The sequence below is a fragment of the Salmo trutta genome, chromosome 2 (assembly GCF_901001165.1).
Source record: "Salmo trutta chromosome 2, fSalTru1.1, whole genome shotgun sequence".
Lineage (NCBI taxonomy): Eukaryota > Metazoa > Chordata > Actinopteri > Salmoniformes > Salmonidae > Salmo > Salmo trutta.
The window spans coordinates 23,312,552-23,324,319 of NC_042958.1; the positions used below are offsets into that span (position 1 = coordinate 23,312,552).

The 11,768-nt window shown below is 41.1% G+C and overlaps 1 protein-coding gene across 1 annotated transcript; it reads left to right on the top strand.

The window, feature by feature from the left end:
* Positions 1 to 220: 220 nt before the first annotated feature.
* Positions 221 to 10,537, top strand: rmdn1 (regulator of microtubule dynamics 1). The gene is made up of 10 exons (XM_029698985.1): positions 221 to 639; positions 1,816 to 1,921; positions 3,710 to 3,797; positions 4,185 to 4,344; positions 5,132 to 5,221; positions 5,310 to 5,365; positions 7,513 to 7,600; positions 8,934 to 8,964; positions 9,557 to 9,690; positions 10,276 to 10,537. The coding sequence occupies exons 1-10, from the start codon at positions 508 to 510 to the stop codon at positions 10,318 to 10,320; spliced, it is 930 nt and encodes a 309-aa protein (XP_029554845.1). The 5' UTR covers positions 221 to 507; the 3' UTR covers positions 10,321 to 10,537.
* The last annotated feature ends 1,231 nt before the right edge of the window (positions 10,538 to 11,768 follow it).

Genomic DNA, 11,768 nt, shown 5'->3' on the forward strand with positions numbered 1-11,768 from the left:
ACGTGTCCAATTAGAATCCTTGTTTTTTTGTCGCAAAGCCTTTTCCGTTGCAAAACGTTTTGCTACGGTTTGCAACGGTGAGAAACTAACTGGTCTCATATAATTATATATTCTGTTGATGTCAGTTCTGACTACGGAACCTATGAAGTAGCTTCTTGTTTCTAGTCGACACCATAAACCAATTACGTATTTTGCGAAGATGCATTTAAGATAACCATTCAGAAAAACAGTTTTGTAAAGCATACCGACCAGTGCAATGGTTTCGAAGTTGAACAATTGATACCAGAGAGAATACTGTGGAAAATACAAGTTAAACTGTAATAATGCCCGATCAATCTTAAACAGATTTACAACAACCTGATTTGAAGTTCGTGTTGTGTGGCAACGTTTTAGCTAATTGCGATCTTGAATGACCCGCGTTTGTATCGCATTCTACCTTTCAAAGTCCAGGCTGTTCGGCTCAGACTTGAAGTGATCATTCAGCTCTTGACTTGATTAGGGAAAAGGATGACAGGAGCAACTTTTATGCGATTTGCTGCCCGGACTGTGCTATCAGCACCTGCTTGTAAAGCCGTCAAGATCCGAGGATATCATCGACAATACTTGACTACTTTCAGGAGCAATACCTCAACTATTAACGTAAATAAACCTTCATTTACTTCATCCGCCCAGTTTCTACTGTTGCTGATGTGAAAGTGTTACATGCGACCTGGTAGAATAGAACCAGATTGGTAGGCCATTTGTTGAAAGTATCTGACTATGTAAAACATACAATAACTAGATAAACTACCCTTATCTGAATGGATGTAGGTGAAAGGTCAGTAGGGTTATACAGTATGGTAGGTAGGTTATTCTTATGTGATGTGATCGTCTCTGCACATTGTTTAACATTTGTTCAGTATGACTATTGAAAGGACAATAGGATGCACATGATACAGAATACACATGACAATATAAATTACATTTGACAATATTGACATTTTCTTATCATCATTATTATTGTTGTGTTCATTTGATATTACTTGCATACAATACATTTTCTCCCCTGCATAGCTTGGACAGGTTCCAAGACAAACAACAACAGTGTGTCTTGAATAAATAGGCCAAGGGGCCACCCCTCATAGCCTGGTTCCTCTCTAGGTTTCTTCCTAGGTTTTGGCCTTTCTAGGGAGTTTTTCCTAGCCACCGTGCTTCTACACCTGCATTGCTTGCTGTTTGGGGTTTTAGGCTGGGTTTCTGTACAGCACTTTGAGATATCAGCTGATGTAAGAAGGGCTATATAAATACATTTTATTTGATACTGCCTTGATTAGGGGAGAATCTCAGTTAATATCGTCCTCTCTCCTCGCCTCCTTCTCAAAACCCATTGGATGAGAAAGCCAGAGGTCCTGCACCTTTAACCTTCTCCTCCAATGGGTTTTGAGGAGGTGAGGAGAGAGGACGCGAGGAGTATGCAATTGAGATTCTCCCTCAGAATTGTCGCTCTGCATTTGTTGTGACTCGGGTACTTTCGGTAGGGCTACTTTCGGTCAGAAGGACCTGAGCCAGTATGAAAAACAAAACGTCTCATGCACACCAACAAGTGTGATTCCTCACAAGTAGTGAAAGGGGAGTTGGCAGGGGGTCTAATATAGACTAGCCAGAGAGGTAACTGTGGTGGAATTTTCGATATAGGCATGGTCTACCTACTGAGCATATAACGTCTTGTGAAGCAGTCTTTAGTCATATCTGGGTTTTATCAGGCTGTGACTGACATTGACAAGTGTTTTATGTCTTCAACTCAACTACCTCTGTCTGTCCCGTTCTCTGGTGCAGGGTGGAAGAACTGCATTCTTTCTCAGCTTACCAGTACTATCTTATCTAGGCTTGGAAGCCTACAGGAGGGTGCAGAGTGCAACTGTGGTCCATGCTCTGGAAAAAGGTACACACCACCTGGAAATGAGTAATTAAGAAGGGTTTTAATTATATGTAATATCAAAATAATTTGAAAGGGATACAGCTATTGAATCAGACAGAACAATATGATTAAACATGCAAATCTATGATTTTGGGCTTTTTCCTATCCAGTTTCTCTATCCAGTGCCACCTCTATGGGTGCACCTCAGCCACGCTCAAGGTCCTAAACGATATCGTAACCGCCATCGATAAGAAACAATACTGTGCTGCCGTATTCATTGACCTGGCCAAGGCTTTCGACTCTGTCAATCACCACATCCTCATCGGCAGACTCAATAGCCTTGGTTTCTGAAATGATTACCTCGCCTGGTTCACCAACTACTTCTCTGATAGAGTTCAATGTGTCAAATCGGAGGGCCTGTTGTCCGGGCCTTTGGCAGTCTCTATGGGGGTGCCACAGGGTTCAATTCTTGGGCCAACTCTTTTCTCTGTATACATCAATGATGTCGCTCTTGCTGCTGGTGAGTCTCTGATCCACCTCTACGCAGACGACACCATTCTGTATACTTCTGGCCCTTCTTTGGACACTGTGTTAACAACCCTCCAGATGAGCTTCAATGCCATACAACTCTCCTTCCGTGGCCTCCAACTGCTCTTAAATACAAGTAAAACTAAATGCATGCTCTTCAACCGATCGCTGCCTGCACCTGCCCGCCCGTCCAGCATCACTACTCTGGACGGTTCTGACTTAGAATATGTGGACAACTACAAATACCTAGGTGTCTGGTTAGACTGTAAGCTATCCTTCCAGACTCACATCAAACATCTCCAATCCAAAGTTAAATCTAGAATTGGCTTCCTATTTTGCAACAAAGCATCCTTCACTCATGCTGCCAAACATACCCTCGTAAAACTGACCATCCTACCGATCCTCGACTTTGGTGATGTCATTTACAAAATAGCCTCCAATACCCTACTCAATAAACTGGATGCAGTCTATCACAGTGCCATCTGTTTTGTCACCAAAGCCCCATATACTACCCACCACTGCGACCTGTACGCTCTCGTTGGCTGGCCCTCGCTTCATACTCGTCGCCAAACCCACTGGCTCCAGGTCATCTACAAGACCCTGCTAGGTGAAGTCCCCCCTTATCTTAGCTCACTGGTCACCATAGCAGCACCCACCTGTAGCACGCACTCCAGCAGGTATATCTCTCTGGTCACCCTCAAAGCCAATTCCTCCTTTGGCCGTCTCTCCTTCCAGTTCTCTGCTGCCAATGACTGGAACGAACTATAAAAATCTCTGAAGCTGGAGACTCATATCTCCCTCACTAGCTTTAAGCACCAGCTGTCAGAGCAGCTCACAGATCACAGGCACCTGTACATAGCCCATCTATAATTGAGCCCAAACAACTACCTCTTCCCCTACTGTGTTTATTTATTTTGCTCCTTTGCACCCCATTATTTCTATTTCTACTTTGCACTTTCTTCCACTACAAATCTACCATTCCAGTGTTTTACTTGCTATATTGCATTTACTTTGCCACCATGGCCTTTTTTGCCTTTACCTACCTTATCTCACCTCATTTGCTCACATTGTATATAGACTTATTTTTCTACTGTATTATTGACTGTATGTTTGTTTTACTCCATGTGTAACTCTGTGTTGTTGTATGTGTCGAACTGCTTTGCTTTATCTTGGCCAGGTCGCAATTGTAAATGAGAACTTGTTCTCAACTTGCCTACCTGGTTAAATAAAGGTGAAATAAAACACAATTGCAAAATATTTTGCAATCTCTATTTTTCATTCTAGCTGAAGAGGCTGTGGAACAAGCAGACTACCTGTACAGCTGTGGGGAGACAGTGAAACTCTACCAGCTTCTGCTACAGTATAAGGACAGGTAGCCCTACTCTATTTCATAAACATGTCAAGGCATGTGTTGTCCATTGCATGTGTAATAGACAGACAGACAGTGACCATTGCAAAAACAGAATGGTAGTATGTATTGATTGGGTTTGGCTGGGATCCAGAACGATTTTGCCAGTCAGGTTGTCTCACTGTTTAGGCATCAGTTCGGGGTCTTTGAACTAACGAGTAAAAATCAGTGACAAAGCTACAGTACCGTTCAGGAACTCAGCAATCGAGGTCAGGTGACTTAAGCCGTAAAACAACAACACTGAATGCCCTCCAAATACTGTTAAATTGTTCTTTCTATTTCTGTCCCACTATATTCTACTGACCATTCAGCAGCGACACTTTTGGAAATAAAATATGTGTGTGTGTCCAGTGATGATGCGGAGTTCCTGTGGAGGCTGGCGCGGGCATCTCGTGACCTCTCCCTCCTCGCTCACATTGCTGCTGACGAGAAGAAGAGGCTGACCTTTGAGGCGTTTGAATACGCCAAGAAGGCCCTGGAGAAAAATGAGGCCTGCTTCGCAGCACACAAAGTAATAAAGCCTATGGTTTCTTCTCATTGAATCTCTGAAGAGAACCTACTACACTATTACTGCTGTGAAACTAAGCTAAATCATGGTTTTGATCAGGTTAATTTGCCTGCATAATTTCGGGGCTACGGTAATAAGATTAATCCGTTAACGCCTGGTTTGCTGCTATCGACCAAGTGGACAAGTTGCTGCAAGTCCGGTTGAGGTAAACATTCTAATACAGAGCTTTGATGAAAGGTGGTCATGTGAAAATTCAAACCCTAATAGCACAGAGGCTAAAAAAGCCAAGGCCAATAGCACAGTGAAAAGATCATGGCTAAATGTCTTAATGGGCTGCTGGCAAAAAATCTGAATTATTCTTCTGTGTCTCAAGATTATATAGTAATTCTGAATTATGTATACATGCATCAGTACAGACGTTGGTTCATAGGAAACTGATACAACTTTCAATTGAACAGTGAAACATTTGCTACTTTGTCATGTTTACTGGTACAAAGAGGAAAATTCAGCAGTTAACCAAGTGCAAGGTAGGATTGTCTGTTTTTGAGACCTAGAATTTTGTGTTCTGACCTCTGATAATAGAAAACACTTGTAGATCTCTTAAAATACTTCAGACAGTTTTAAAGTTGTGCAAGAAATTAAGTAGGCTAATCATATTAATGCTAATCGTAAGCAAAAATATGTGAGAATATGGACGACGATCTTGGTCATTGTTTTGGCATCCTGGTCGGCCCCTACAGTATTATTTATCTGGGTATTCTAATTCTTCTATCCCTCGTCTCTTGGTTAGTGGTATGCAGTGTGCCTCAGTGACATAGGCGATTACGAGGGGGTCAAAGTAAAAATAGGAAATTCTTACATCATTAAAGAACATTTACAGGTAAGTGTTTAATAATTTACAGTATGTCATATCATGATTATTAATTTAAATATTGGCAGCATTCTAAAACAAAATGTATCTTCCATAGAGGGCCATCGAGCTAAATCCAAAAGATGCCACATCTATCCATATCTTGGGTTATTGGTGAGTTATACACTTTCCATGACAGACTGACCAGGTGAATCCAGCTGAAAGTTATGATCCCTTACTGATGTCACTTGTTAAATCCACTTCAAATCAGTGTAGATGAGGGGGAGGAGACAGGTTAAAGATGGATTTTTAAGCCTTGAGAGAATTGAAACATGGATTGTGTATGTGTGCCATTCAGAGGGTGAATGGGCAAGACAAAGAATGTAAGTGCCTTTGAACAGGGTATGGTGATAGGTGCTGGTTTGTGTCAAGAATTGGGTTCACGCACAACAGTTTCCAGTGTGTATCAAGAATGATCCAGCCAACTTGACACAACTGTGGAAAGCATTGGAGTCAGCATTGGCCAGCATCCCTGTGGAACGCTTTCGACACCTTGTAGAGTCCCCGCCCTGATGAATTGAAGCTGTTCTGAGGGCGAAAGGGGGTCTATATTAGGAACGGGTTCCTAATGTTTGGTATACTCAGTGTAGGTTATTTATTATGGAAATTATGTACACTGCTGATCAAAAGTTTGGGGTCACTTAGAAATGTCCTTGTTTCTTAAAGAAAAGCACATTTTTTTGTACATTAAAAAAACAAAACTGATCAGAAATACAGTGTAGTCATTAATGTTGTAATTGACTATTGTAGCTGGAAACGGCAGTTAATTTTTTTTTATGGAACATCTACATAGGTGTACAGAGGCCCATTACAATGGCACGTTGTGTTAGCTAATCCAAGTTTATCATTTTAAAAGGGTTTTCTAATGATCAACTAGCCTTTTTCAATTATGTTAGCACAGCTGAAAACTGTTGTACTGATTAAAGAAGCAATAAAACTGTCCTTCTTTAGACAAGTTGAGTATCTGGAGCATCAGCATTTGTGGGTTCGATTACAGGCTCAAAATGGCCAGAAACAAAGACCTTTCTTCTGAAACTCGTCAGTCTATTGTTCTGAGAAATGAAGGCTATTCCATGCGAGAAATTGCCAAGAAACTGAAGATCTCGTACAATGCTGTGTACTACTCCCTTCACAGAACAGCGCAAACTGGCTCTAACATAATAGAAAGAGGAGTGGGAGGCCCCGGTGTACAACTGAGCAAGAGGACAAGTACATTAGAGTGTCTAGTTTGAGAAACAGACGCCTCACAAGTCCTCAAATGGCAGCTTCATTAAATAGTACCCGCAAAACACCAGTCTCAATGTCAACAGTGAAGAGGTGACTCCGGAATGCTGGCCTTCTAGGCAGAGTTCCTCTGTCCAGTGTCTGTGTTCTTTTGCCCGTCTTAATCTTTTATTTTTATTGGCCAGTCTGAGATATGGCTTTTTCTTTGCAACTCTGCCTAGAAGGCCAGCATCCCGGAGTCGCTTCTTCACTGTTGAGGTTGAGCCTGGTGTTTTCAGCTGTGCTAACATTTTACATTTACATTTACGCCATTTAGCAGACGCTCTTATCCAGAGCGACTTACATACATTTTGTATGCATGCATGCATTTCATAAATTTTTTCTCCGTACTGGTCCCCCGTGGCAATCGAACCCACAACCCTGGTGTTGCAAACACCATGCTCTACCAACTGAGCCACACGGGACATAATTGCATAAGTTTTTCTAATGATCAATTAGCCTTTTAAAATTATAAACTTGGTTTAGCTAACACAACGTGCCATTGGAACACAGGAGTGATGGGTGCTGATAATGGGCCTCTGTACGCCTATGTAGATATTCCGTTAAAAATCTGCCATTTTCAGCTACAACATTAACGTCTACACTGTATTTCTGATCAATTTTATGTTATTTTAATGGACAAAAAATTGCTTTTCTTTCAAAAACAATGACATTTCTAAGTTACCCCAAACTTTTGAACGGTAGTGTATATAAAATAGAACTGTTACTTCTTAGGTAAGTTTTTGTTCCGTGTCTAAAGATACACGGCCCGTTTTGCCGGAGTCTGGGTAGTGGTCTAAGCTCCTGATTCCAGACCACACATGGCACCAGGGCAACAAGTTTTTCAGGGGTTCGAGGCCCAGCTTGGTCAACTGTCTGTGCTGTACCTTCAGTACCCCTCTTCATGTCTGTCTCCCAATATTTAATTATACGTTTCCTGTCTAAAACAATATCAAAATGCCTTATGTGGTAGTGACACAGCCTGTTTTCTCTTTTAGGTGTTTTGCCTTCGCTGAGTTGGCGTGGTATCAACGTAAAGTGGCAGCCATGATCTTCGCCTCTCCTCCCACTGCCACATACGAAGAGGTGTGTTACGTCCTAAATGGCACATTATCCCCTATATACAGTGAGCTCCAAAAGCATTGGGACAGTGACATGTCATTGCTGAAAATGAGTCACTGTCAATGATTGCAAACTTGAACAGTATGAAAATTCTGTGCGACTTTCAGCGTGCGTTTACTGTGAACACTGAGGCTGTACCCACTTTAAGTTCATTTTAACAGTGGCCAAGTAGTCTGTGGCTATTTGATCATAATATAGGCCTAGCAGTTGCCTACCATCAAAAACAATGGAGAAAAACACATCCCATAACATTTTAACATGGAAATAACTGTTCTATCATTCAGCCTACAGAAGCAGCCAATGTGTGGTGTTCAATGCCTACATCCTATTAGACTTCTGAAGAAGAAAAAAAACATGCATTAACCTGTTTATTCACGTCCTTCAGACGAGTTGACTGAAATGTTGTATTTGATGCAAGAAACCACTTTATAAAATAAAATTCATTATTATTCTCATCCCATTATTACAGAGAATCAGACAAATTATGCTACACTCTGCCTATTGGCTACTTAGTTTATTCAAGATGTCTCAAAATACAACACTTCCCCTTGAAGACATAGAAAAGCCTGACTCGTTTTCCTGACTTGCTTTTCAAAAATGCACACATTTTATGCTCTTGTTGGTAGCAACCACTCCCCCATTGTTGACTAGAACTGGGCTAATAACTCACTAACTAGCTAAGAATATGCAGTTCTCACTTTGATCTCAAAACAAGTGCATCTACGACGAATGGCACAGATCCATATATGGCAATGGCTATTTGCATATAGGCCTACTGCAGCTCTGATTGGTTATGCAGCAGGTTGTGCCTGTCATTGCAATAGAATCCTACTCCAATGCACTCTGCCTACAATAAAATCTCTTGCATAGTTCGTTTTGCATAATAAATCCTGCATCGTTTGTTTTGTTTCGGTATATTACATTGAAAGTGGCTAATATTGTGTTGATTCGATCACAATTGCCACAGTAGAGTGAAACGTTGAGTGAAATTCAATCTCGTGCTTCTCTGTGCTGGCTCATATTTCTTCTGTGCGGCAGTCTGAGGTGAGCTGCGCAGTAGATGGAACATTGGACTGTTCCAATACTTTTGGAGCTCACTGTATGCACTACTTTTGACCAGGACCTATGGGTACTAGTCAAAAGAAGTGCACTATATAGGTGATAGGGGGCCATTTGGAACAGATACGTGATGATGTCATACTTATTTTTTTACCCACAGTTCTTTGTATATGAACAGTACAAGATCTTTGAAAAATGTAAGGCATCATGTTTGACTATCATTTTTGTTTCATCTCAGGCTTTGGCGTTCTTCCTGAAAGCTGAAGAAGGTTCGTTGTTCTAAATGCTAAATTCTAACACAATACAATGTGAAGATAGACCACAGCCTGTCGTTTCCAATAGGAACAAATGAGTCATAATAGGCAGAACAAGCAAGGAGGGGGGCAGAGCAAAGCATGAGCTAGCGAGATCCTATTGGCACGTTCTAGCATATATTTGCATATTTCCGTTAGGGAACGCCTACTCTGTGACATGTGCAATCACCCAATTTTCCCTTGCACTCCTTCTAATCAACGCAATTTTTGAAACTTTGGCAAAGGGTAAAATCTACCAAACTTATTCCACTCTGTTCGTAAAAGATTTTAGTTTTGGGAACAGAAAACTGTATTGAAATCAAATGTTTAATTGATAAGAAGATTAGCATAATGTCTGCAAAAATCTATCTCGCTCCATCTTTTCCCACCGCCGGCCACTGGGCTTCCTCTCATCACCATATTTGATAGTGAGTGGAAACGCCAACCGAATGCTTCACACTTATACATTCTATGAAATATCTCTCTCATTGTTCCGTCTGTGTTTCCAAAGCCAAATTTGATGCAATACAAGTAAATGTTTATCTCTCATTTGATCATCTTTCCATAGTGGACCCAAACTTCTACAGTAAGAATCTACTTATGCTGGGGAAGTCGTACATGGCAGTGAAGGACCAGGGGAATGCTGTGCTCTGGCTGAGAAAGGCACGGGACTACCCCCCTCACACAGAGGAAGACAAGGAGGTAAAATGCAATACTGTGTGGGTCGGTTTCCTGGACACATATTTAACCTGGTCCAGGAGATTCTCCATTGAAAGGGTGTTTTAGTCCAGGACTATGCTTAACCTGTGTCCAGAAACCGGCCCTATAACTGTTACCTGTAATTTAATTGGACATTCACATGCTCGCCGGAAGTGGGAAACTTCCCAATAAGGAAGTTACAAGTCTGACATTATATTCAAGTGCTTTTGAAGTCGGAAAAATGATTCAACCAATAATATTTTAGCTAGCTAGATAAGCTAAGTTTGCTAATAATCAAGTTAGCCAGAATTCATTTACATTGACAATATGGTCATACTAGTTACATTATCCACATTGACAAGTTTGTAATAGTCAAACTGATTTGTTGTCATCTTTTGATTGAAAGATCAGTGGTGAAACGTCACAACTAGGCAACAACATGTTCTGAGTTTCCCACAACGACTTCGAGGGTGTGAAGTGAAACTTCCCAGTCGGAACTCCGAACTTCCGATAGCACGTGAACGCACCATTATCACAGTATACTCTGATTGCATAGGAGCTAATTTGTTTATTTCCTGTTCTTTTTAGGTCCATAAAGAAGCCCTTGACCTTCTGAAGAAGCTCAGTGCATAAGATGACCTAGTCACATGGAGGCAAGAGTGCACTGTGTTGATAATAGGTGTAATCTATGTCTATCTACTATATGTATATTTTTGTTCCTAACGCAAGAGTGTACATAGGCTATACTGTACGGCATTAACAGGAAATGATACATGCTTATCTACTAACCTGTGTATAGTGATTTACAGATGCTGTGCTTTAACTTTAATTAAACGTTATTTTAATTTAATATGTGTATCAAGTCTGTTGTGATAGCTTGAGATTGTAACATTGTAGCATCTTATTGTCTTTGTAAATAGAAAGTAGAATGGGTGTCTGATTTTAAAATCCCAATATGCGGTCAATGAATGGGATTCAATGTGTTCCATGCAAATATTACAGTTTTTCCCAATTGTTTACATACTAAAATTGTAACTTGAAACGCAAATCACAGAAACCTGAAACTCATGTACCAAATCCCTAAACCAAGTCTGCAAACTTGCAAGCACAATTCCTGCTTTACACTCAGTTTTCAATTCTACATCACACTTTTTGCAAAACACTACACACAGTTCTCTACATTAGGCACAACATTCAAAATTAAAATCTCTTTAGTCCCTTTGGAAAGCATCGCCAATCACAATGCCAAGCTCTATACACCAATTGGCAACCCCCACTCCTCACAGGTGTAAACACTAGTTGCTGAATTGTTCACTTAGAAATCAGAGCTTTAGCACTATAAAAGGCCACAGATGAGCTCTCCTGTTTTGGAGGAAAATGGAAGTCAATGGTGAAGCAAGAGCTAGAGGTGAAGGAGTGAGAGTAAGAGGAGGAAGAGGAGGACGAGGAAGGACAGTTGTCCCAGATGAGGTCAGGGCCACTTTGGTTGACCATGTGCTCAACCGTGGATTGAGTATGAGGAGGCTGGGCAGAGAGTTCAGCCCAACCTGAGCTGCTACACAGTTGCATCTATCATCCGTACATTCAGAAATGACAACCGGTAAGTCGGCTACCATCTACACTAGGCTCTTTATGTATGTATACTGCAGTCCGACATATCAGTAGGCCTTTGTTACTCAGTGATTGTTGGCCAATGTTACAGTAATGTCATTTCATATTGAAAGACAATCGATTATTTTAGCTTACTGTAACTAATCATATATTTGTGGATCTTCTGCAGAACTGAGAGACGGCCAGGCCATGGTGGAAGACACCGGCTGTTCACACCAGAACAGGTGACCGCTATTGTAAACATGGTGGTGGCAAACAATACCATTAGACTACGAGAAATCCAGAACCACATAATTGCAGACAACACAATATTCAATAACATTCACCATGTGGGCTTGTCTACATTGGACCGTGTATTACAGTGCAACCGAATCCGGATGAAACAGGTCTACAGCCATTTGAGTGAAACTCAGAGAGGGTGAATATGTGCATGTGCAAGTAAATAAACTCAGCAAAGAAAGAAACGTCCC

Bases quoted from the DNA above. Each gene is read 5' to 3' on its own strand.
- rmdn1 (XM_029698985.1), top strand. From the start codon at position 508: ATGACAGGAGCAACTTTTATGCGATTTGCTGCCCGGACTGTGCTATCA. The intron at 3,798-4,184 runs GTAGCCCTACTC...GTGTGTGTCCAG, and splicing joins CTGCTACAGTATAAGGACAG to TGATGATGCGGAGTTCCTGT. The intron at 4,345-5,131 runs GTAATAAAGCCT...TCTCTTGGTTAG, and splicing joins CCTGCTTCGCAGCACACAAA to TGGTATGCAGTGTGCCTCAG.